This window comes from Chenopodium quinoa, unplaced genomic scaffold, assembly GCF_001683475.1.
Source record: "Chenopodium quinoa cultivar QQ74 unplaced genomic scaffold, ASM168347v1, whole genome shotgun sequence".
Classification (NCBI taxonomy): domain Eukaryota; kingdom Viridiplantae; phylum Streptophyta; class Magnoliopsida; order Caryophyllales; family Amaranthaceae; genus Chenopodium; species Chenopodium quinoa.
The window spans coordinates 2,049,037-2,074,812 of NW_018744991.1; the positions used below are offsets into that span (position 1 = coordinate 2,049,037).

Sequence of the window (25,776 nt, forward strand, 5' to 3'; positions counted from 1 at the left end):
TCACACGTGTCTCAAGTTCGTGTTCGTGTTCGTGTGGAGTGTGAACTACTTAAGGGACTCGTTATCAAGGCTCCCTTTTGAGTTTTGACTCTATAGTTGATACTAGTAGAAAATGAAAACGTGAGAAAGTAAAAGGTTTAGAGAAAGTGGGACTTATTAGTAGTGATGATGAAAGAATGGAAAAAGTGTGTAAAATTGAAAGTGATGAAATTCCAAACAAAAATTAAGGGGGTGGTGGGAGAAAAAGCCCAGAAAACATGGTGAGTAGGGCAGGGAGTGTCGTTATATTGTGTGGTCACTTAATTTGTTGTGTTTTGATTTGTATTTGTAATTTAGCGAAGACCTGGACCTTTTTTTTGTTTGGTGGGTCATTTAACTGGAAGTTTGAAACTTTCATATGCCACATTCCTATGCCGATCTTTTACCAATATTAGGCCCCGCTTTGTTTCATTCTACTTTCACATCGTTAACTCCGTTATTTATATAGAGTTAAAGGTGTGAAAAAATAATCCGACCTAAGAAACAGATTAACTTAACTCAAATTCGAGTTTATCTTAGAAATTAAGCATTTGAATCCGAAAATCCAAATGAATTAAGTATCTGAACCTGAACTCCAAATGAATTAATCATTTAACCTGTGAATCAAAGCATTTGAATACGAGTTTATCTAAGAAACACCGAATAGACATAATCCATTTATTTTCGTGAGCAATGTGAAGCAATGTATTGTTGATTTATAGTATGCCACAAATTACACAGGAAATCAAGGCAAGGAGGTTTAGGCACAGGAAATAGGGAGTACTCAATATTAGCCTAGGACAAGCAGTTAATTAACTTAGGACAAAAAGATTAATAATCTAATGGCAGATTGACACATAGCTCCCAACCTCTTGAAATAGAGGTGATTTCAAATGGGCCACTGCTGTCAGTCTTTAGGAAGTAAATAGTACTGTAGGAGTATTTAGCACAATTCTCAATACCTCTTGAATAGACTTGGTTATTGGGTAGGATTTCCGATGATATTAGGTCAGTGTCAAATTTAAATGACCATTAATGAGTTAATGGCTAAGGTCTTTAATGGATAGAGTCCTTATTGATAAGATTAATATCGGGCCAAAATATTTATTCAATTTAATAGATAAATAAAATAGATAATGTAAAAAATGTTACATAGATATTTTCGTATTCATATATACTTAATAATGACTTTGTCCAATATTTATTTTAATTAATACCCCATCAGTCCCTTATTTACATGTCTACTTTCCATTTTTCACGGGTATTATGTAACTTAGAGATTCCTTAAAACTCATGATTGGGAAGTACAAATATGTATGTGGGATTAGAGAGAGATAGAGAAAAAGAAAAAGTAGTTGGTAATTATTGAAAAGATGGATAGAGAAAGTGTTGGAAAATGATGTGAAAAGTACCAAAAAAATAAAAGAAAATTGATGACAACTCATCAAAAAGAGGGTATATTGACAAAAAGTACATTCTTTCAATAGAAATAGGCATGTAATTTTGAAACCCCAAAAAAAGAAAATAGGCATGTAAATAAAGGATGGAGGGAGTAGTTTGGTGGCTCGTTCGTTATCGATCCGCTATTGACCCACAACCCGCATTGATCCTACAAAATGTGACCTTCTTTGACTCGATCCGCAATCAACATGCACCGACTCTAACCCGACCCGCCCAATAATCAAGTCTAGTCTTGAATGAGCTAAAGAAATTGGGAAAATTGAAAATTGGGCTAAATACCTATTAAATTGGGCTGAATACATCTTGAATGAGCCCCTCATGCTGAATCCAATGTAAGGCTCAATTAGTTTGACTTCTCAGACAAAATCAGTCCAATTAGTACAATCTTACTAGACTGTCTTTTTATGAAAAACTGAGCAGTGAGCTAAGAGCCTTGGCTTATGTGAGTCAGTGAGTGTCTAGGTGGTAGAGCACTCATATAGACGGGTCAAGGCCTTATAGAGCTTGGATGGCCGGAAAGGGAGGAAGTCAACCAGATGGAGTAGGGTTGGGAGCTTATCCGGTGGTTGTCAAGGGAACAATGGAATGCAAGTTATCTTTTAGTAAATACGAAGCACTACGCAGTGTATGAAATTATGGGTATTTGATATTAATGTAAGATCGTAAAAATGAATGACAAAATCACAAGTAAACTGGTACAATAGATGTCTTATTTCATTTATTTTTGCCCAATTTAAACACCTTATATTCTTATATGTAGCCTAAAGGGCTTATGTGCATCAGTTTCCTGAAATTATAACAATATTTCTTTAATCCATCAGTGAATCTAGCTATCTAGTTGGTGTGGCTGTGTGGGTATGCCTTGTAGGCAATGGAAATTTTTTAGTATATAAAATTTTGGGTCAAAATCATGGCCCAGTTTAATCAATGTAGCCCAATGAAACATCCAATTAAAACAAATTCAATTTGGGCTATAAAGTATTTGAGCTAGTTCATATACTATTCTAAATACAACCATTTAAATGGACCAAGTTAAAACCTTTAAGTCTTATTAATTATTATGATGGGTCAAGTGTGAACTAAAATAGTGTCTTTAACTCTTATCTTCTACATCATCTTCTCTATCAATTGAAAGGATCATGAATTCATTAATTTCAACTGCTCATAAAATTCTTTGATAATTATCTCCAAAGATAGAGCATGATTTCTATGTCGATTGCTCATATACACTCAAATGTATATTCAAACGAGAATTAAAGCTCCTAAGCCTTTGTGAGGTTATGCTCAAATAAACCTTTAAACTCAAATTGGACTCTAAACTCGGATTGGATTCAACAAATATCACCATACCCTCAACCAACGATGATCTTTCTAAAGGTGTGTTGGATATCGCTTTTTTGAAAGAATAATGTCACTAATATGAGCATATCGGCGTTGCTAGCTCCTAAGCCAACAAACTACACATGCATAATTCAAATTCACGTGTTACTTCATTTCTTGTAACCAATATATTTTGACACAAAATTTGAGTATGTTACGGCATATTATAGTCACAACCAGTTTCCTTAGAATATGTGTGAATGTGTAATTTTAAATCGTTGTGAAACAGGTTAAATATACATAAATAATGCACAAGTTGAAATAATGCACTTTAAAATAAAGTAGAGAGTATAAATTTCTCAGAATAGTAAGATTCTATTTTCATTGAAATTTATTACTTACCTGTTCAATCTTGTCATTTTTCTAAGTTTACACTATTGCTAGCCAAAATCATAGGAGTAGTTAATGAGGTGGTACATAAACAACAATGGTTGGCCCTACACAATAAGCAAAGGGGACCCAAACTTCATCTCCGACGTTTGCAAATTGAGCAAATGGCGTTTTATGTGTAGAAGAAGCATTAAACAGAAAAACGACCACTGACTTTTAAAAAAGCTTTAAAAAATGAACTACTTCAACTACCCACCAATACACATCAACATTTGCATTCAATATTAGCCTTTTCTTTTGTTGAATATGGTAGAAGATTAGGTAGTTGCTCTATCATACTTCACTCTATTCCATTAATTAGTTCATTACGTGGAAGATGGATGATTAAGCATCATTCACTCTTTTGGATTGAATAGATATTTTGTTGTAAAACCGACATTGTCTCGTAATGAGACACTGAATGATACGTTATAATTTGTTAATTGTCTTTGGTAATTAAAGTGAAAAACACAATATATTCTTAATTGTATGATTTTATTTAACTTTTTTTTTTGAACAATTTTAATCAAAATTGCTATTTGCAATATTGGGTGAAAAACCATTGCTTTCTAGTTTTCAAAATAATAGAGTGATATGGATCGTTGATTTAGCTAAGGGCTAAGACTTCATAGACCATAATAATGAGTCATAACCCAATCAATTGACACAATAGCTTGACAAAAAGACTTGCATAGATAATTTTGCATAGAAGAGTTTTGTTATTTTATCTAATATATCTATATCATATTATTTGCAACGACTAGACATTTTTTAAGTCACACTTTATGTCATATCGTTGCAAATAATATGAAACGGAAGTAGTAGATTTGCTTTATCATAACTTATTGATACAATCAAATTTATCTATAATTTTTACTTTATTTAATTTATCTAAGTTTATTATAAGGTAATTTTAGAAAATAACATCAGAAAAAACACAAAATTTTGATTATAACACCACAAAAATTTCAAAGTTTTATTATTACACCACTTAAAGAATTAAAATTTTGGTTTCACCACCTAAATGGTTACGACGTTAGAGGAACTGTTAGTTGGGCCCACTGCAACAACTATTTTTTTCAAAGTCTTTTATATAGTTGCGATATCCTTCACAATCATTCAATTGTTGATCTGTTTACACAAAATTAGGGTTCAAATTTTGCGAATTCAACAATCAAATTGCCCAAATTGTTTGATTTAAGCATCATTGTTTGGGGGAGGAAGATTTGAAATCAGGTAATTGCGTCAATACAACTGCAGAAAACCCTAATTTATCTTTCTTAAATGTTATGTAAATCAATCTATGTTGTTGAATTAAGTGCATAATTCAGTTCGCATGTGTAAGTATTCATATAATTCGTACTTATTTCATGAAGTATGTGTGTTAATTGTCCTCATATTTGCGAAAAAATGAACTTAGGGTTCATCGCAAAACTAAATTGGGGGTTTTGATTTTTAAGACTGATTGTTTAATTTCCTTGGTTTATTTGTATGGTTTTTCATAGTAGGAATGATTTTGCTTATTGTGGATGGCATATTGATGCAGGAGATGTCTTTCATAAGTTCCTCTCCTTCAAGGGAGAAGAAGTGCAAGTGTGGTGTTCCTTTTGCGAAGCTTACCAGTTTTAACAAGCGAGAACCCTGGTCGGAAGTTTAGAACATGCAAGTTCTATGATGCTGTAACTGAAAGCAGGGGTTGTAAAGCATTTGAATGGGTGGATGAACCTAATGGGACAGCTTGGCAAACAGAGGTGATCAACAATTTGTTGTTGGACAAGAAGCTGTTGAAGGGAGAATTTACTGACTATAAAAGAGAAGTTGATGATCTTGGTGGACATATGAGGTGTTTGCTCAATGAAGTAGACAACCTGAAGATGAAATGCAAGGTTTTAAACTCAGACACGAAGAAGATGAACAGAGAGATGCATGGAAGAAATGGAAGATCAGAGCACTCTGTTTAGTGTGTTGCTTTAGGGATTAGTTTAGTAATGTTAGTGATGGTAGTTATTGGGGGGTTTGTAATGCTTAAAATGTAATGTAATTTGTCCTAAGGCATGAACAATACTAGCATTGCTTTTGTAATGGTTTATAAGTGGCATTGAACCACTTTTGCAATGTATTGTATATAATATTTTGGATGGAATGATATAATATTTTGGATGGAATGATTAAAGCAACTACTTAGTAATCTGAAATTGCATTGAAATCAAATGAGCAAATTACTTGCATTGCTTAACAAAATAGGCTTTTAAAGCATAACACCAGAGTATGACTTGATCAAAATAAGCTTACAAAGCCTAACACCAAAAGTATGAGTTCAAAAAACAACCTCTAAGTGTTACACTTAGTCAACTGCATGCTAATGTTCAAAATAACGACCTAAAAGTCTAGTTCAGAAAAAGGAAACAACAGCTAGTTCATTGAGTCAAATTTGCATGTTTGTAAGTCAGCAGCTTAGCTCTCCTTGTCTGCACTCCAGTCTGTTGCATTGTGTCTCTGTTTCTGGGTTTAGGTTGAACGAAAGAGGGGGTGCTATGTTGGTTGGACCTTGGCTGGGCTTGTTGACTATTGGAACCTTCACACTTGCTGAGTGGTTCACAACCTGGTTGCTCTTGGGGAAAAGTCTTGTTCCCAATGCTGTTTGGACCAGCCCCTACTGCACTCTGTGGTTAACAGAGAAAAAAACAAGTTTCAACATCTAATTGCATCACAAAATAAATAAAAAAGTAAAATTGAACAAGTACCAAAGAATACCTTCTTAGCGGCTCTAATCTCACTCTTCTTCCTCTGCTCAACTACCCATGGTGAGTTTAAAGGGGGTCTCCTTGCAGATCTTTGCTCATTTGGTTCAGGTACTGTTGAGAGCTTGCAAGTCTTGGCATAGTGGCCAAATCCACCACAATTCCTGCATTGTTTTTTCCTTTTCTTTCCTCCCTGCTGCAGAAGTTCCCTCACCAGGCTCCAACTTTCTTTTCTTCAATTTAGGTCTTCTAGGCTGCACCTTGAAGGCTGGTGGCTTAGGCTCTCTCATGTTAGCTCTGTCCAAATGCTTTGTCCCTGGCATTGGTTGAATTGCAGGCTTATGCTGCTCTGTAGGTGGTCATACTGTAATAGGGGTGGACATATTGCTCAGCATATCACTTCTTTGATCCATTATGTATGCAAAGGCATGAACACATGGGATGCCTGTAACCTGCCAATGATTTTAGGAACAAGTCCCATTTCCCAAGTCAACTAGAACCTGGTCATCCTTCAGCTGCACTTTATAAGTGTCATCCCTAGCAGCTTGAATAATGATATGTCGTGTTTTGTGTATATTATTTGGCTTATTTTTAGTTAGTTTTGTTAGTTTAGTTGAGTATTTGAGTCCATTTTGGCGTATTTTGCTTTAGTTTGGATAATTCGATGCTTTTATGGGTAGTTGTGTTGTTTTTGATGAATTTCAGGAATAATAGAACTAATTTGGATGAGTTATGGATCTATGAAGTAAGCCAAGACCCATGGAGCTTGATGATTGAAGAAAAGGCAAAATAGGGAATTTTAGAGCTAGGCACAGCCGTGCCTACTCTGAGGCACGTCCGTGCCTCCAAGCCATATGCAGCACCCTTTGTTTCGACCCTAGGCACGTCCGTGCCCATCAGAGCAGCCAGGCACGTCCGTGCCCAGCATTAGGCACGTCCGTGCCTGGAAGACAGAAGCTGCAACAATTGTGCTACGTACAGAGGCACGTCCGTGCCTATGGAGAGGCACGTCCGTGCCTATGGAGAGGCACGTCTGTGCCTCCTGGGAATCTTGTGCGCCAAGCTTAGCCGATTTTTCTTATCTTTTTAGGCTTGTATATATTCTTTAGTTTGTTCTTCTTGGTGGATTATTCATTCATTAAGCCTTGTTTTTATTTTTTTATTCTCTCCTTAAGAACTAGTTCTCCATTATTTTTTCTAAGTTTTTGTAATTCAAGATTCAAGATTCAAGCTTTCTACTTTCAATTTTATTCAAGATTTGAAATTTATTTTTCATCCTTTGTTATTTAATTATGTTTTCATTATTTATTATTGTTTTTGTTTCTTTAATCATGTGTGAGTAGATTCTTTAATTCAAGATCTAGTGTAGCCCTATTATTATTGATGCATGAATTAAATCTTTAAATTCTTTAATAACTTTAACAATTGAATTGCTAAATTGATTTTGATTATGCCAATTCTAGGTTAGACGAACTATAGTATTGCGATTATTCCATTGTTTTTATCACAGCGAGAGTTGGGTATAAACAGATTTGAGTAAATCAATTTAGGGTTTGATTCTCAACACGAGAGTAGTTGGGTTTGATAATTGGGAAGTGAGAGTAATGTGTTTAATGTCTTTAATATGCATGATACCATGAGAATAGGATTGATTGTATGTTAGGGAAGCCATTGATACTCGAGAGAGATCCTTGGTATTTATTAGGGTTTACTTTTCCCCGTTCGATTGAAATCGTATGTTAAGGGTAGAATTACAATTGCATCGATAATAATTGTGGTGAAACTAGATCTTGGATGTTAAAAGTACTTGATTTAATCATCTTATTTAGTTTATTTTTGAATTCTTCTCATACTTAGTTCCTTAGATAATTGATTATAATTGATTCTTGCTTAGTAGAAATTCGAGTCTATTTAATTATTTCTGAACCTTAGTCTCTTGGGATCCGACCCTTACTTGCCAGTCTACATTAGTATTGGTCTGTTAGGTTATTTTTGATAGGTACGCGACACGCCTATCAAATAATGCAATTCTTAGACACATAGCTCATCCTTTGAAATAGCTTATGAACATATGGAGTCAAGTTGCTTGTGATTTCCTTGGAGTCCTCCCACTTCTCATTGTTTCTCCTCATCATGTACCTCCTTATCCATTCCATTTGGGTGAGGATAGGTTTGTCTCTTGCATCTCTAATAACTGCATTGAAAGTCTTACACATGTTGTTTAGTAACATATTGGACCTGCAATTGTCACTGAATGCAGGTCTGCACCAGTGTTGAGTGGGGATATTGTTCAAGTAATCATAAGCCTCCTCATTAAGCTCCTTAATATGTTGCATTGGTATTTCATACTCAAGCTACAAACACAACAAGAACAGTGTTCTAGTCAAGCTCTTAAATTTGTTCATAACAATCTAAGCTACACACACAACAAGAACAGTGTTCCAGTTTATAACAATCTAAGCTCACTGAATCCAGTTCAATTTCATAGTTTAACTTGTTCAAAATAATCTAATCTACAAACTTACATGTGTTGTTGCTCTTGCAGCACTCCAAAAAATCTCCTTGAAAACTAATCCAGTGAACTTCAACTTGAAATTTGCCCAAATATGCCTAACACAGAACCTTGTTTCTGCATTTGGCACAACTTGAGCTAGAGCTTCAACCAGTCCCTGTTTAATAGCATCCAAATACATTTATCATACTTCACAAAATAAAGAACAAGACACATTAAAGACTAGAAAAAAACAAGACAATTTTACCTTCTGCCTGTCTGACATGAAGGTGAAGCCTGACCCATCTGCACTCCCAAGGCTATGCATCAGTGATTCCAGGAACCAAACCCAATTTTCCCTGTTTCAACCTCACAAGTTTCCCAAGCAATAGGGTAAATGCTGTTGTTTCCATCTTTGGACACTGCAACTAAAATCTACCCTGGGTAAGCTACTTTCAAGTGGCAACCATCCACCCTAATGATTGGCCTAAAACCCTTCAAGAAACCATCTTTCAAAGGCCTCAAATAAACATACATTCTCATAAACAAGGGAGGCTCAGGTTGCTCAATGCCATTTACCACCACATTACAACCAGACCCTGGGTTGTATTTCATTATAGCCTTCCCATAATCCCAGACTCTTGAATATTTCTCTCTTGCTGAACCAAAAATTATCAACTTAGCTCTACATCTTGCCATCCAAGCCCTAAAGTAGGTCTTGAACCCCCTAGTCTTGTAGCACCCTATCCCTGATTTGCTTAATCTTCCAAGTTGGGTTACTTCTGAACTCCTCAAGGTACCTCTCTGCAATGAACTCTGCAGTGACCTTCTTGTTCTCCCCGCTTCTCACACATCTATTCTTTAACCTCATGCTTTTTATTTGCCAAGTCTGCTGTCTAACTAACTTCGTAGCATGGATCTTGAAATTGCACTTCACTCCGATCCACCCTTGCATATACACAAAGGCATCCTACTTGTCTTTGTGTCAAACTTACAGCCACATCTATTCTTACACTGAATAGTAATCCTACTACTATCATTGTGTAAAAAGTAGTATTCATACCTATTCTCTATGGCATGTACTCTTAGAGCTTTCCTCAAAACTAAAACATTGCTGAACTTAAGCCTATTAACAAGTACAACATGCTTAGTGAAGTCAATTTTCTCATTAAACCAAGGATTGTTGTCCTCTTCATCAAATAAACCATCCAAGCTCCTTAGCTCATCTAATTCTCCCTCAATTTCTTCCTGCAGTTGAACCTCACTCACATCCAAGTTCTCATTCAACCTTGACCTAGGAGCCTTTACAACCCCCTGATCATGTACATCCAACTGCTTCCCAAGACTTCTTGTTACCTTCTCCAAAATCTCTTCAGAATTCTGTATAAACCACCTTTCATCCCCACTATCATACTCCTCCTCACCAGGCTCCCAAGTTATGTCAATGTCACTCCTATTAGTAGAAGAATACCCTTCCTCACTCCCAGATTCACTGCCCTCACTATTATCCTCAAAAACTAATCCTTTAGCTACATATTTCTTTTCCCCTTCCCCTTATCCAACACCTTCCCACTACCAAAAACCCTTTCAAACTTAGCTTTACCTTTCCCTTTATCTAACAACTTCCCTCTACCAGAAACCCCCTCACTCTTAGCAGAAACCCCTTCACTCTTTCCTATCCCCTTACCCTTATCATGTCTATATCTAGGTTTAGGAGAATCTTCCCTTTGACTCACCTCAGGGTCAGTTTTGTTAAGTCTTGGGCTCTTCCTAACTGGTCCAGTCTTTCCTGTACTTTTCTTCCCCTTTCTCTCAGCCTTTTCTGGAGTGGACTGGGCCTCATGTATGGGCCTTAAGGGTTCACCTGCAGTCACAAAAACTTCCACATACCCTTCCCCATTGACTGTCTCTAACAACCCCTTCACTTCCTCTTCATTTACTATTTCCTTTCTCCTTGTGTTAAAGGTCTTCCCTCTTTGTTTATACCACAGTCTGTAGTTTGGAGGGACATGAACATTATAATTCACAAACCCATGCACAGCAGCTTCCCTCAAATAGTGTACATCTATCTTATCCACTACCACATCCCTCCTCCAATAACATAGCCCACCACACCAGCAAAGCAAATGTTTTGTTTTTGACATTCTTTTGGGAACAAAAGCACCCCCAACTCTCAATACTATATCAATTAATCCATCTTGGTTTTTGTCCATTTATCTACCCAATAAACAGATGCAAAGCAAGTCAACAAAAGCCAACATATCTTACCCCAATTGCACAGTCAAACGCACTACTTTAATCAACAAAAGCAAACATATTTTAAACCAAAACAAGGACAAACCAGTCAACATGTCACCAAAATCAATGAATTAAAGTAAATAATTAACCAATTACACCAATTCATACTTAAATTAATCACATTCTACTTTAATTACAAGTTCGTACAGTACACAAAGTAAATCACACCCAATTTTACTGGTTTTAGGGTTCCTACTTTTTTTCCCAAATTACCCTACATTCCTCATGAAAATGGCATAATTAACTTCAACAGTTGCTGAAAACTACTTTATTGGGTTTGAAAGGTACCACTTTTGGAATCTTGCTGCTGTTTCTGTCAGAATCCATGAAAAATCCAAGCTTTTTTGTTGTTGAAAATGGTTAACGACTTCTGGCTGAGTTGTTTTGCTCCAATACTAACACCTCCCTTTTCAATTCAATTTTTCAACCACACAATTCAACTTAGGGTTTGATTCTTGACAGTAATTTTGGTTGTTGAATATTAACAAAGAGAATTCAATGAAGGAGGAGTAGTTGGGTAATCAATGGAAGGGGAGAGAATCGAATTGAAGAGGATGAAATTTGGAGGGTAAACTAATTTGTGGGCCCCACACATATTTTCAGTCATAGATTCTGTTAACTAGTGGTGAAATCAAAATTTTAATTTTTTAAGTGGTGTTATAATAAAACTTAGAAATTGTGGTGTTATAATCAAAATTTTGTGTTTTTTAGGTGTTATTTTCTAAAATTACCTTATTATAATTTTAATACAAATTTTTATATGTGGCTAGCAACACCGTGTGACCGAGGTTGATTAATTATTTAGGGATAACCCTTGACCGATCGAGTAAGCCCTGATCGACAAAGTAACCCCTGATCAAGTAACCTCCGACCGATCGAGTGATCTCTGATCGAGTAACCCTCGACCGATTGAGTAACCCCTGATTGACCGGATACTCCTAAATAAGTAATCCCGACCATACTGAAAGCACGATGCAATTTTAAACTTATGTTAAATTACTTAAGCTAAACTTATCTGAAAGTCTTATTTAAACTCGTATTAGCTCTTTATTTTGTAAAATTTACTATTCAACGGTGTGTTTAAGTTGAAAAGAGTGATGTCCTCTCAAATTAAACATAAATAATGTGAAAAGAACAAAGTCAATGGTTCGTTCCTTTGTACATGATCAACAACATCATTTCCCATATCGCATATCCCATATATAGGACACCACCATAACTATTACTTCCCTTAAATTAGCAAGATTTCTTTGAGTGGATTATGGAATCTAACCAAACACAAGGGAGAACTCGTAGGTTGACCAAAATTACTGTTATTGTCGAACAATAATTAATCATCAAGATATGATTTAATAAAAAAAAATGCAATCATGCTTTGTGCTTGCGTAGATTACAAGGGATCTCCCACAAATTTCTATTCTTAAATATGACTTACGGAATAGTCATAATAATCTTTATTTTACACATTAATTACACAAGAACATATGAGTAATAAATTAATAATAAAACACTCTTAGAAATCAAACTTTTTAATCTATTCACAAAATATACATCATTGTATAAATTTAACATTTTTCCTCTCCACATTCCTGAAAGGCCGAGATTAACTAAGGCCATGTTCTTTTGAGTTGATGTGATCTGCTCTATTCTGCTAAAATCTGTTTTACTCTGATAACACCTACTCTGCTAAAAAACTCAAAAGAACAGGGCTTAAGAGTTCCTCTCGAACAAAAAAAAAAAACAATGATTTAGGTGTTACTACACAATGTCACAATGATATATTTTTGTTATGTGGGGATGACACATTTATTACAAAGATGTCTTATTAGAAGTATGGAAAAAGACATGAAATAAAGCAATGAGTTGAAGGATAATTCTTTGTCTAATCTTCAAAATTTCATGATCAGCCCACCTTTGAGTTTGTCTGTTTCACAACCAAAAATAAAATCATTTACTACTCCTTCCCCAAAAATCATCTTCTACTATTCCCCGCGCTTTTTAATTCTCTGCCATTAATTTCTGATATATTTCACCTGCAAAACTTCAACTATATTTGGTGGGCATTTAATTGTTTTCCTTTCTTCTTCTGGCAAAAATTTCTTCAAAGGTATGATTTTTAAGTATGTTATTTTCACTGAATTTTTTTGTTTTTCTTTCTGCTCATATCCCTATCAAAAAGTACAAGTGCTTTTAATTTTCATTTGAATTGTATGTGAAGGAAGTATATATTATGGGGGTTTTCTGGATCATCTGACTGATATGTTTTGGTGGGTTATCTTTAATTTCATAAACTTCTTTGATGCTTGTAAGTTTGATTTTTCTATTTCAATGGAGGAGGGTTTTGTAACTTTTTTGAAGTCTACACTGTCCTACTCAGTGTACGCACCCGAAGTTTAATGAGACGTTTATTTATTTAGGGACAGAGGGAGTATATTTTAGCTTTAGTTTCTTATGCAATAGATCAATTTTATCTTTCTTAAAATTGATCTATAGTTTCTTTTTGGTAAATTGATCTATAGTTTCTTTCATGGAGGTGGGTTTTTTTTAACATTTTCTCTAAGTTTATATTTTGAAGAATTTGGCTAACTATTAGGTTGTGTCTTGTAATTTATGGGAAAATCTAAATTGATGGATTATTATTTTCAGTATTACTTTGAATTTTGATGATAAATCATGGTACTTCTTGTTAAAGTAAACCCTTTTAGTCTTTTAATAGTCTGTCCTCTATGGCACTATTGTAGTTTAGCTAATGAAATATCACATCCTTTTTGGTGCTTGTATTTTACTGGTTTGATTGTCATTAAAAAAAAGCTTAACGTCATTTGTTAATGGCCAGGGTTCACGTGCTGCGCCAATCTTGTTCAACATCTAGCTGAAATGACACTCGTTCGTGTCATGATTTCTATTAGATCATGTGCATAATTTTGTTCAGAGATGGAGGCTTTAAAAAATTTTCCTCCGGGATTTTAGCTTCTTGATTACGGATTATAAGATTGTGTGTCGCGTTGTACTTGTTTTAAGCTCATTGTGTTCATTTTTTGTATCATCTCAGTGATGTTGGTGTTATGTGCTGTTTTTAGGAAGTCTGTTTTTGTGATAGTGGCTGGTGGAAATTGATTTGGTATATATGGAAACATTATTTGGCATTCTGAGTAATTAGATTGTTGACAAGGTAGCCCATCAATCATGCCTACTGATTCTCTCAAAAATCGGAGAGAGATAAGAAGTTGTTTGGTAGAGGTAACAAGTTCTCTAAATTAAGTTTAATCTTTGCTTGTTCCTTTGTTTGACTTAAATTCATCAGTTCCTTCCTTGGTGTTGTTTTATCAGGTTTCTGACACTGAAAAACGGCTTTGGGCATGTTTCCACTCCAAAGGAGTGCTTCATAATGATGCAAAAGATCTGTACCGTAAGGCTTGTTGTATATATGAGAAACTCTTCTTGAATAATAGTGAACTACCAGACCTTCAAAATATCGAATATCTTTTATGGAGGCTTCACTACAAGCATATTGATGAATTTCGCAAGATAATATCCCAAAGTTCGGCTAAGAGTGAGGATAAGATGGCTGCAACCAGCCAAAAGAAGGTTGCAAATAAGGACATTATTGATGCTCACATGGAAGGATTCAAATCATTTTTATCAAAGGCGACTAAGTTTTATCAAGATTTAATCAGAAAAATTAAAAGATTCTATGGCCTTTTTGATGAGCCTTGGTTTTATAAGAATGACAGAAGTGCTGGTTGCGTAGAACAGAGAGAATTGCATAAATGCCAGTTTGTTTCTCATCGTCTTTGTATCTGTCTTGGGGATCTTGCAAGATACCAGGAACTGTATGAAAAGCCCACTATTCAGCAAAGAAACTGGTCTGTTGCTGCTAGTTACTACTTGGAAGCAGCTAAGATTTACCCTGATGGGGGAAACCCCCAAAATCAGGTACTTGTTATTCTACTTGTACTCTCAAATGCTATGTTACTTGGACTCAATACTCATGTCAGACATGGGTATGTGTCAAAGTATTAGACTCGACTATTTTATGAAAATTTCCATGTTTTTGGTTCATAATGAATTGTCAAGTGTTCATATAATCATATCAATGCCAGAGTGTCAAAAATATGACACAGGTACTTGAGGTGCGATGAGGAGTGCGAGTAACATAGCTCAAATGCATAAACATATAATAAGCAAGGTTGTCAGGATATGATATATGTCCTTATAATGGTTTCTAGTTGGCAGTGCTGGCGACATATATTGGGGATGAATTCCTTGCTTTATACCACTGTATAAGAAGTCTGGCTGTGAAAGAACCTTTCCAAGACGCCTTGCAAAACCTTATGCTACTCTTTGAAAGGGTAAGTTTTGTGCTTGTAAGATTATACCGCTGCTTCAGTCAAGTAAATCCCCTCTTTACCAGTATTAATTGAAATTAAGATGTTTCCCTTTCTGATCTTGCAGAATAGGTCAATTGACATGGAATCCAAGGCAAATGAGCTGTACGACTTCTCCAAACCATCCGAGTGGATTTCCAGCCCTAATAAATTGGCACCTGCAAATGGTGCGTCTTTATATTATACTACACCGAAAGTCACTGAGCACAATAAATCTATGCCAACTGATGCCTGGAATCTTATTATCAGAACAAATAGTTTCTTCTTCTTAGAGTCCAGGTACACATCCTTCTCACAAGTCGACTATGCTTTCATTGGTTGATGTCTAAACTCACATGATAAAATTAAATGGTTTGAATAATATTGCACTTGCTTAGTTTTGCTAATTGTGCTATACTACTATAACATAGTTGATATGTTTTGAGCTAAATTCTGGACTGTCTAGAGTCCGAACATGATATTTGCTTCAGAGGTATTCATAGTGTTATTGACTTGCTTCAAATCAAATGCTTTTAAATCGTCTAGTAAAACAACAAAAGAGTGACCATTCCTAGAGTGGATTTGTATCCTAAATTCATTCAAACTAGTTAGAGAGCAACAGTTTCCCCTTATCCATATCCGAAGTTCTTCCGTAACTAAATTCTGAAATAACCTTTTTTCATCCTGATTGCTGAGTACTGCTATTATAGTGTAGTTTAGAAACCGTCTTATGGCAAAGTGATGCAGAAATATTAGCAGCAATGGTTGCTTTCTTGGAGTTTCTTTGAATAATTTGTTTATAATTGTATGATCACCAGCCTTGGACCTTGAGATCTGGATCTTGTCATTTGGGTGCAGATCGATTGAGGGCAGACAAAATCTTTACTTGATTTTTCAGCTTAAAATATTTTAAGGAGAATGTCTCTGTTTGCATTTCTGAAAGAATTGAAGTGGTAAATGAGTATGAGCTGTATGACATGAGATTTACCCAAATTACTGCCTAAAAACCCTGCCTTTGGCAACCTGGCATTGAGCTAATCTATATTCATGTCAGTGATTACTTTTAAATGAGCTCCTTAAGATCCTGGCTTCCTTCATCTGAATATTATCGAGCACTATCTCCTTCTCATATGCTATATAACTAACACTTTCATATATCTACGAGATTTGACATAGTTCTAGGTCATGTGCTTTGATATGTGTACACAATAGTATGTTTGAATATGAGAGTAACAGCCTTTGAGCATTTTCTTCTTTAGTGCACTTCTTTTGGTTTAGAATTTGAACACAATTAGTATGTTTAAATATGAGAGTGAAGGTCTTTAAGCATTTTCTACTTACTCATAGTTTCATGTCCTTTGGTTGAGTATATCTAATACTCGTAGTACTAACAATATATGAGTGTTTGCAGTTTGGAAAGCTTCCCTTCCACTTTTAGTTCCACTCTAAGAGAATTGGAAGCATTATTGGCACTGGATGTTTCCGAACTGAGCTCTGCATTAGAATCTTACCGGAATATGAACTTATCTAAGGCAGGCCCTTACCGAGCCCTGCACATTATCACTGTCCTGATTTTTATCATCCACAACCTAGCTGAACCTCCAGAGAAGAAGTTTCTCAAACCAAAAAATGAGATGCAGCAATCCATGCTAGTAAAGTTGGCTTTGACTATCGCATTCACATTCATGGGCCGCTTTGTTGATCGATGTTTGAAGGGAAGCCCCGTGATTTACTTCCCTCTTCTACCTGCTGTGCTTGTGTTTGTGGAATGGTTGGTGGGGGCTGCTGATAAAGTAGATGTTAATGATGAGAAGTGTGATAGTGCGAGGCGCTACTTCTTTAGCTCTTTTGTAGACCTACTGAACCAACTCCAACAAAACAGGGCTCAAAATACTTTTCCTGATCATATAGCTCTGTGGGAAGATTATGAATTGAGGGGATTTGTACCTTTATTGCATACTCACAACTCATTGGATTTTTCAAGTCATTGGGAAGAAGAAATTAATTATAAAATGAGGAACGAATATCGTGCTCATCGTATTGTTAAAGCAGCAATAAAGATTGCAAAGGAACCAGCTGGTTGTACTCGAAAATGGCTATTTTATGATGACGTCAGTAGAATTTTCAGTGCATTGGAGGCAGTAGATAGTGGAAAATCAGCTGTGGTAGATGAAGAAGAAGACATTGTGTTTAAGCCAATCACTCGACGTAATTCAGAACCAATACAAAAAGAACCAAAAACAGAAGCTTCTGATGAATGCTTGCGCCGTGCTTCTTCACTTCTTGTAGCCCAAAACCGAGATTTATTCAACTCAACTTCCAGCTCTTCTAATTTCTTTCCCAGCTCCAGTAATCAAGCCGCTCAAAATGAACATCATAGTTCTACAAATAGCACAATTTCTGAGGGTCCCATTACTCCCATAGCTGCTGGGCCTCCATCACTTAGCTCATGGGTTCTTAATGGGGAAAAAATTTCCAATGAAAGAACAAAGGGTAGGGATGCTGATAGAAGTGTTTTAGAACCCATTGAGGAGGCAGTGGCTTCAGACGGGTTGATGAGAAGTCTTTCTCTGTCCACCAGCGATAGCTCTGGCCCTGCATCTCCAGTAGCATCTCCTCCGCCTTGCTCTACTCCCACACCTCCTGCCCCGTTATTACCTAGTAACGCCGTGTGGTTCATAAATGCAGCAACTCATCAACCAGTGAATTTTTCTTCATATCCCCCGAATGGTCCACAAGCAAGCCCTGGTCTCCCTAGCTTTAGTGATAGCTCCTCGCCATGGAGCAGGCCCCAGTTCCCTAAGCTTGGAAATCACAATCTGCCATGGGTCCCCAATCACGCCATGCAAGATCAATGCACTGCATCTAGAGATTTCAATAGCAATCGTGGCTCTGAGCCTTCAAGTTTTGGCCTCTTTGACAATTGGAGGTGTAATAATTCGTGGGGTTCTGCAGGAACCATGTATGTGGATGGCGGTCCACCATTATTTCTTCCGAGCTCTTCACTTCTTCATGGGTTACAGGATCATCATCAAAGAGCGAAGCCCTATGTTTCCCCTGAAATTACAAACACAAGACCAGAGCCACAGCCACTTCTGCAGTACCTTAAGGAAAGAGAGTGGCAGCTACAGCAGAATTCACCATTCACAGGTTCTCCTTATATGCATAAATGATGTATTCAAACATTCCAAAGTGTGATTATATAGAGTTCGATTTGAAGAAATAATAATTACTGTAGGAACTGATCTAGTGATCTGTGAACTTTTCCATAGACCCTTAAACAGTTTTTAAGAGGTCCACACTGAGTGCTAAGATTGTGAATGCATATGATGTACATAATTAACAAACTCTTGTCAGGATTTCGATGCATTTGCGAGCTTAATGGAAGAATAAAGGGAGCTAATTCAAGATCGTGACCAAGTTTTGAGACTGATGGGCAAAAAAGAGGTTGTTAGTATGCATAAATGGTGAAGTTACCATTGGCAAATGTGCAATCTGAAGTTGCTATTTGACAAAAGTGAAATTTGAATAGATTTACTGTCTATCAATATTCTAAAGAACAACAGTGTTCAAATTAAAGTTTCATTTGAGCATATAGCCTTTCAACCCCTCATTACTTAGCTTCTCTATTTTCAATAAGAATAAATTTCCAGAAATCATAATGAGTTAAAATTCCATTTGAAGGAAATTACACTGATTATCTCCAATAAACACCATACAAATAAGAGTTTGGGACAATTACAAGCTCAAAGGAAATTTCATCTCCAAAACCAGTTTACAATAGGTGGAGTGAGGCAGATGTGGATGTTGTCCCCTTATTAGGACTGGGAAATCACAGATTGTGCAAATAACAAAGAACAATAAAGAACGCGCGAAAAAATTTACATGGAAAACCTCTCATGTACCAAAGAGAACTTTACTCAATGTGTATGTGATGAATGCAAGACTTTCAAGATATCTCATCTAATTGAACTTATTCTAATAGTGTTCATAGACTTTATACTCACATAGTCACATGAACACATTAACATTAAGATAAACATAATAATGGAATAGAAGGGGAGTTAGTAGGAAACTTAAGGAGAACCCAAGGAAAGAAACATTCAAAGGAGATTGAATTCTAACACTAACTCTACGTTCAACTCAACTTATTTAAGCATATATCTGCTTGTTTTTATAAATGATCATTTATTCAGATTATATTAGACCATAATTCCTTTGTTTCAAATTAATTGACATGTTTTGACTTTTAACACTATTCACAAACTTTACTCTTTTGTAATTTATGAATAAGAAAAAAATTATAGTCTTGTAAGGTCGTGTTAGATTCCTCTCAATAAGTAACTTTAAGAAATTTAATTAGGCAGTATATTTAGACTTTTTAAAATACTAGGGTGGCTAGCGCAAGCATAATAACTAGTCATATCAGTTTTTCAGTTGTTGGTAGCACTAATGAGGGAGAATATAGCAGATATTTGTAGGGATTTAAATGTCCGTACACTATTCTTAAGAGTTAAAAAAAGCCGATAAACATCAATGAGGGCAAATGAGTAAATAATTTAGAGGTGTAATTGTCCAATCATTATTCATAAGTTATCTCATACAGGGTACATTTTAAAAGATAAAACAATGGGTGAAGAGATTTTTTAACACATTAATACGAAGTACGAATTAGTGAATTATTGGCTTAACTACATACAACATACGGAGTATTTAACATCAACAATACCAAATTTAAGTCAGATTAGGTGAACTGAACATGGCCTAAATCTTACTCCGTATCCCTACCTTAAAAGTTTGGGTTAACTTTTATAAATAATGTTTAGATAGTTATACCCTTTAAAATATTTATTTACTTATTTACCCTTATTAATGCTAATTGTCTCTTTTTTTGAACTCTTAAGAATAATTTGCTTATATTTATACTCCTAAAAATCTTTGTTTATATAATTTCCCTTATTAATCCTAACAACAACTGTAGTTATAATATAAGGCTAAATCGAAAGACCCTCATGACATGGCTAGCTATGGGCCTAGACTATGACGCTCATTGTGTGCGTTAACCGTCCTAACTCCAAACCATTTTATACGGAGTATCCATACCCAATAATAAGAAGGAAAATAAAAAAAAATAAAAAACCAGACGGAAGATTGACCAGATTCCACCCGACCATTCCAACCTGAGAGAAATAGATCGTCAATCTCCCGGCGGTACGATTTCCGGCGCCAAATCTTGCCGTTTTCGCCACCGGAACCCTAATTTCCATTCTCTCTCCTCACCCCCTGTATAACCCCATCAAAAAAAAAAAAAAAAAATTCATTCCAGAATAGATGGAAAAGAAGCCATCTGAATTCGAAGATCTATCATCAGTACAGGCAGTTTTAGTGGGTGCTTTAGCTCCTGGAGTCAATGTTAGTACACTATATTATTGTTTTTGTAATTCGTTGTTACGGGTATAGTCCCGGATTTAGTTGTCACCTTACTAGTTTAAATTACGCAATCAACGTGACTATTAATTCGAGACTATAACAGATGATTGACTGATGTGATTCTATTGTTTGCAGGCTCCAACATGGACTACATTGAAAATGGTGTTTGTGATGCTGGGTGCTAGTCTAATTTTGATGCTTGTTCTGGGTTTTACTTCTAGTGATACTGCTTTGATTCTTCATGTTGGGTTCCTTGTTCTTATCACTCTCACCTTATTTTTATTGCTGACAAGGTATATACTTTTCTTTTAGGTGTAATGTTGTGATTGCATTGTTTTTTATCTTGTAATTTCTTTTGTTTTAATTTGATTGTTATTGCCTTTAATTGCATTGTTTATTGTGGTTCTGTTTCACGTTTTTGGTTATTAAATTTTTTTTGCATTTAATGGGATAATCATTAATCATTAGGCAATGTTTAGTGTTTTACATTATGATTTTTTTGTGTTGATTTAGTCTTAGACAATAATCTATAACCTCCTATTTTACTGTTTTAGAGACTTACTTTAGTGCAGGAATTTGCAATTGAAACTATCTTATACTGCCATTATCAGTATAGTCATTCTTTGGCATAGGGTTGTTTTGGGTCCAAGTTCAACTTAGTAAGCATTAGAAACTCGATATGGCTTGGAACTCGACAACTGAAACTTTATGATCAATTTGATAGTTTAATCATTTGTATTTCCTCTTTAGAGGAGAAAATTAGTTTTGTGATGTAGAAGTGAAGGGGTGAAAAACTGAAAATGAGGATTACTTATCTATATAAATTTTGATTATAATGCTATTGTTTCTCTTAATACATATAATAAAATTTTGATCACCAAGGTGTGAATCTCTTATATGTTATGCTGTACCTTTCTGAAGTTAAGCTTGATTTGAACCTAGACCTGTCTTAGCTTGGTCAAATTTCTAGCTTATGAAGCTCTCTAGTGTACTTGAAAAACGCCGGGCAAGATTTGAATGCTTGATTGCAGCCCCTAGAGCGGCTAGACGTATATACCTTTATATAAATTTATCTATGGTGGCTACTTTGCTAATTACAAATCAAGTTGGCTAATTTATAGTTGCTTTCATGACTCACTTCATGTAGCTCTTAGTCTTGCTGAAGTCTAGACCATATTCATTCCATTTAAATCGGTTTAATCCCCTGTCCACTCCTCCCCCCATCACCCACCCAGGCCAAATGAGCAGAAGAGTTCAATGTTGTTTGTCCCTGTGGGAGTTCATTATTTTTTATCTATGGACCTAAAATATTGGAGGCTATATACCATTTTGGGCAAATGCTAAAGGTTTTTTCCCTTCATAAGCCTAAGAAGAGAGAAACTTTGCGAAGACAAACTCATCTTTTGTATGTTTCAACTAGCCAATCGTCATTATGACACCAAATATTATCTAAGGCTAGATGGTCCCATGATTCTAGGTCTATGCTTCTTATATAATTAGAACAATAAGGAAGATAGTAACGTTAGTGTTAATTGCAATTTGAATAATTCACTATTGTCCATTACCCAAAATAAGCTTTCCTTGGCAAATGATTTAGTATAATTGAAGTTGTAGGTAGTGATCTATCAAGGCTTTGAAACCTGAATTTACTGGTTTAGCTTATTTCTTTTGCTTATTGTTTGTGCAGTACAGGATGCATTACCTGCTTTTATCTCTTTAGGTTTCATATTTGGTGCATGGTATATGTGTGACTATTCTCTGTTATGATACATGTCATACAACTTATTCAAAGCTTCAGCTTGTGCAATGCAATTTTATGCTTTGTTTAGAGTTGCTTATTGTGTCACTGTCACTGCAAAATTTAGAGGTTAAATTCATTCGATTGAAAGAGATTGGAAGGTGGCCTCCTATGTTTTTGCTCCCTCTTTGTCCATACTGGGTACTTAGTCCATGGGCTTAATAGTGGGTCAAGTTAGTTGTGCTCATGGATCCATATCTCATGGCACTATTGTGTAATGTTCTTTGATTTACTATAGCTTAAATTTTTTATCAAAGGTCTTATTCAAAGAAGCATGCTTTCCAATTTCAATATTTGTTTAGGACTTATGTCTTCTTAATTGGTATAGTAGCATTACGGTTATTTCACCAAATACCCCTGACTAATTCGCTTATTCACAGGATACTCATGAAACTTTCCAAATACACCAAATACCCCCGAGTTTAACAAAAATGCCCCATATACCCAAATGACTAACGGACGTCAACTCTGTTAGTCATTAAGGGTTAATTGTGCCACGTGGCATCTGCTGATTGGTTGTTTTTTTAAAAAAAAATCTTTTTAATTAATTGTTAAAAAAATAAATTTTTTTTTAAAAAAACCAGTCCAAACCCTAGCCACCGCCACCCGCCCCTCAACCACCAGCCTCGCCCAGCCTATTCCGGCGCCGGCCACACTCCCTCCCGCCGGCGCCAGGCCTCCCCCACGCCGGCGACCGCCCCACGGTGTCACTAACCCGAAAAATCGAAACCCTAAAACCCCAAATCGAAACCCTAGATTTTGATTTTGGGGTTTTAGGGTTTCAGGGTGGGGGTTCGGGGGGAAAGGGGCGGATGTGGTAGGGGGAGGGGCAAATTGCGTTTGCCGGTACGGGGGAGGGGGGTTTGGGGCACCAGGGGAGGGAGGGGTTTGTGCTGCGGGGATGGTGGTTTGGGGGAAGGGGAAGGCCAATTTTAGGGTCAGGGTCGGGCTGGTGCCGGCGCAGGGGTTAGGGGGGATTTGCGCCAGCGTGGGGTTCAAGGGAGGTGGCGGTGGAGGCGGTTGTGGCGGTGGCTGGGGTTTGGGCTGGTTTTTTTTTAAAAAAAAATATTTGATTTTTTTATTTTTTAATAATTAATTAAATAGATTTTAAAAAATAACTAATCAAGAGATGTCACGTGGCACAATTAACCTTTAATGACTAACGGAATTGATGTCCGTTAATCATTTGGGTATATGGGGCATTTTTGTTAAACTCGGGGGTATATGGTGTATTTGGAAAGTTTCATGGGTATATTGTGAATAAGCGAATTACTCAGGGGCATCTGGTGAAACAACTGTAATATTTATGTTTTTTTTTATTTTTAAAACAAAAAGGTTGAGAAAGCTGGGTGGGAAGTTAAGAATTAGGATCTGTATGTTTGATGCTACTCAGCAGTCACTTCTTACTACATAAAGGATCATTCAATTGATTTTAGGAGACCACCTATATATAAATCATTGTCAGTGCTTTGTTTCTTGCTTATTGTCATAAAAACTAGAACGTGATCAGCATATCATTAAACCAAGTGTTCTAACTCACTGCATCTGTAGTTGATACCTTAGTATTTTCAAGGGGAAGTCTATATTTCTTTCCTGCCTCCCAAGCTCCCACCTCTTCATATCTTGAACCCCCTCCCCCTCCCTCTCCCCCTTTTCTCTCTTTTCCTGTTTCTTGTGGACCTTTGGCACTTGCGAGGTATGGGTGGGTGGGAGAAGAAGATTGACTGCTGATTTTTCAGCAGCCTCATTCTGAAGAAGGTTTTTGTATTGCCAGATTTTGACACGTGTGTTCTGTAAATGCCAGTATGTATAGTGCTATTGATCTATTGATGTTACGTAAGTACAAAGTTTATGTATATTTTGAAATGAAGCTGAGAATCTTTCCGAGTTCTTCTGAATTCTTGTACATAAAATATACCTCATTGTATGCTCCCATTTGAAGGATAATATGAATGCATCAACTTCCCGATGATCTTGTTGCCCCACACTCCCCCCCCCCCCCCCCCCTCTCTCCTCTCAAAACAAAAATAGTCCGTCTGATTTGTGCATCACTAACCCTGGTTTTATCTGGTAGAGTCAGCTTTTGTTCTTCTGATTTTATTGTAGTACCTGTCATAATGTATAACTTGTTCTGTTATCTCTGCAGTTTTCTCGAACAAACGGGTCTAGTTTCAGTTGAACATCAAATGCAAGAAATGGGCTTGGTGCCTAAGGATATCAAAACAAGCCCAAAAACCGAGTAAGAAAGAGAGCAATTTCAACCATGTTATGTGACAGTTAAGAGCAAACAATTGAGAAGAACAGATCTTTTCAAACGATCAGATTTTTTTTTCCCATTGTAATTTCGATGACAACATACAGTACTTCATACATCTTACAGAAGAAGTGAAAAGGAAGTTGGCCCTACGGCTTCTCAATACATGACAGAAAGTTGAAGGTGCTCACTCGTCATATTGTCGCTTCTTCAATTGATCCCTTCTGGACTTCATGTAATAGGAACACGAGCACTATTGGCATTGCAGCATAAACTTCATCCTCCATCTACGCTTCTGCTATAAAGTTTTTATAGGACAAATGGACAACACTATAATTTTTGTTCCTCTTTCTAGGATTATATACCTATTCGTTTTGTTTTTTTTTTTTTTTTTTTTTTTTTGAAACATATTCACATATACCTATTCGTTGATAAGAAGGACGCATGGCTTCCTAATCATAAGGGGCACCATGATTTGCTTTGCCATTCATTTTAGGTCATGTACTCCGTAATTTTTTTTTGTAAGAAATCAAAATGCCAAATAATAAAGAAGAGTAAGGAGTTTCCTATTTTTATCCTTTTTTTTTTAATCAGATAGAAATAATTCCTTACATTTAAAAAAATTGTAACCTTGTTTGAAAAAAAAATAAAATTGTAATCTCAATTAAGGTTAAAATGATTAATTATTCTTATATAAAAAGTTTGTTCATTTCAATTATACTCAAAGCTACTCCTTATATCTTTTACTCCTTATAGCATCAATCATTTTTATTTTATTTTTTGTCGCCTCTTCACCAAATCTATATTAACTTACTAAATTTTCAAATATTGTACAATTGAACAACATCTAAAATAATTATTGTCTATATGTAAATAGTAATACTTTGTAACAAAATGTCATGCAAATAGGCATAGGACATTCGGTTCAATTGTAAAAATTCTTTCCAAATGACTAGCCATAGCCATAGCCATATTGTGCCCATCACGCGTTAAAACCCCTAGTAATTAAAAAAGTGTAACATAAATAAGTTCACTCATCAAATATAAGTGTATCACTTTGACTTTTCCACTATCATATACTTTGACTATGTATTATTAATAAACCTCCGTTCTGAATAAATGATCCAGTCAAATTTGTCACACATGTCAATGCATGATTTTGACCATTA

The 25,776-nt window shown here is 35.9% G+C and overlaps 2 protein-coding genes across 7 annotated transcripts; both read left to right on the forward strand.

The window, feature by feature from the left end:
* The first annotated feature begins 12,563 nt into the window (after positions 1 to 12,563).
* Positions 12,564 to 18,533, forward strand: LOC110706921 (protein SMG7L-like). Of its 6 annotated transcripts, XM_021884916.1 has the most exons (7): positions 12,564 to 12,865; positions 13,595 to 13,753; positions 13,839 to 13,998; positions 14,089 to 14,694; positions 14,988 to 15,110; positions 15,214 to 15,425; positions 16,537 to 18,533. In XM_021884916.1, exons 3-7 carry the CDS (start codon positions 13,945 to 13,947, stop codon positions 18,296 to 18,298), a joined length of 2,757 nt encoding a protein of 918 aa, XP_021740608.1. In that variant the 5' UTR covers positions 12,564 to 12,865; positions 13,595 to 13,753; positions 13,839 to 13,944; the 3' UTR covers positions 18,299 to 18,533. The 6 variants fall into 6 exon arrangements, with proteins under 6 accessions (XP_021740608.1, XP_021740605.1, XP_021740607.1 ...); XM_021884913.1 differs by having other exon boundaries at positions 13,595 to 13,998; XM_021884915.1 differs by lacking the exon at positions 13,595 to 13,753.
* A 1,462-nt stretch (positions 18,534 to 19,995) lies between these two features.
* On the forward strand, positions 19,996 to 25,182 carry LOC110706922. The gene is made up of 3 exons (XM_021884919.1): positions 19,996 to 20,537; positions 20,691 to 20,848; positions 24,500 to 25,182. Exons 1-3 carry the CDS (start codon positions 20,457 to 20,459, stop codon positions 24,594 to 24,596), a joined length of 336 nt encoding a protein of 111 aa, XP_021740611.1. The 5' UTR covers positions 19,996 to 20,456; the 3' UTR covers positions 24,597 to 25,182.
* The last annotated feature ends 594 nt before the right edge of the window (positions 25,183 to 25,776 follow it).

Excerpts from the sequence above, each read along its gene's own strand:
- LOC110706921 (XM_021884913.1), top strand. The coding sequence starts at position 13,945 with ATGCCTACTGATTCTCTCAAAAATCGGAGAGAGATAAGAAGTTGTTTG. Across the intron at positions 14,695-14,987 it reads GGGGAAACCCCCAAAATCAG|TTGGCAGTGCTGGCGACATA; the intron begins GTACTTGTTATT and ends AATGGTTTCTAG. Across the intron at positions 15,111-15,213 it reads TTATGCTACTCTTTGAAAGG|AATAGGTCAATTGACATGGA; the intron begins GTAAGTTTTGTG and ends CTGATCTTGCAG.
- LOC110706922 (XM_021884919.1), top strand. The coding sequence starts at position 20,457 with ATGGAAAAGAAGCCATCTGAATTCGAAGATCTATCATCAGTACAGGCA. Across the intron at positions 20,538-20,690 it reads CTTTAGCTCCTGGAGTCAAT|GCTCCAACATGGACTACATT; the intron begins GTTAGTACACTA and ends TATTGTTTGCAG. Across the intron at positions 20,849-24,499 it reads TTATTTTTATTGCTGACAAG|TTTTCTCGAACAAACGGGTC; the intron begins GTATATACTTTT and ends TTATCTCTGCAG.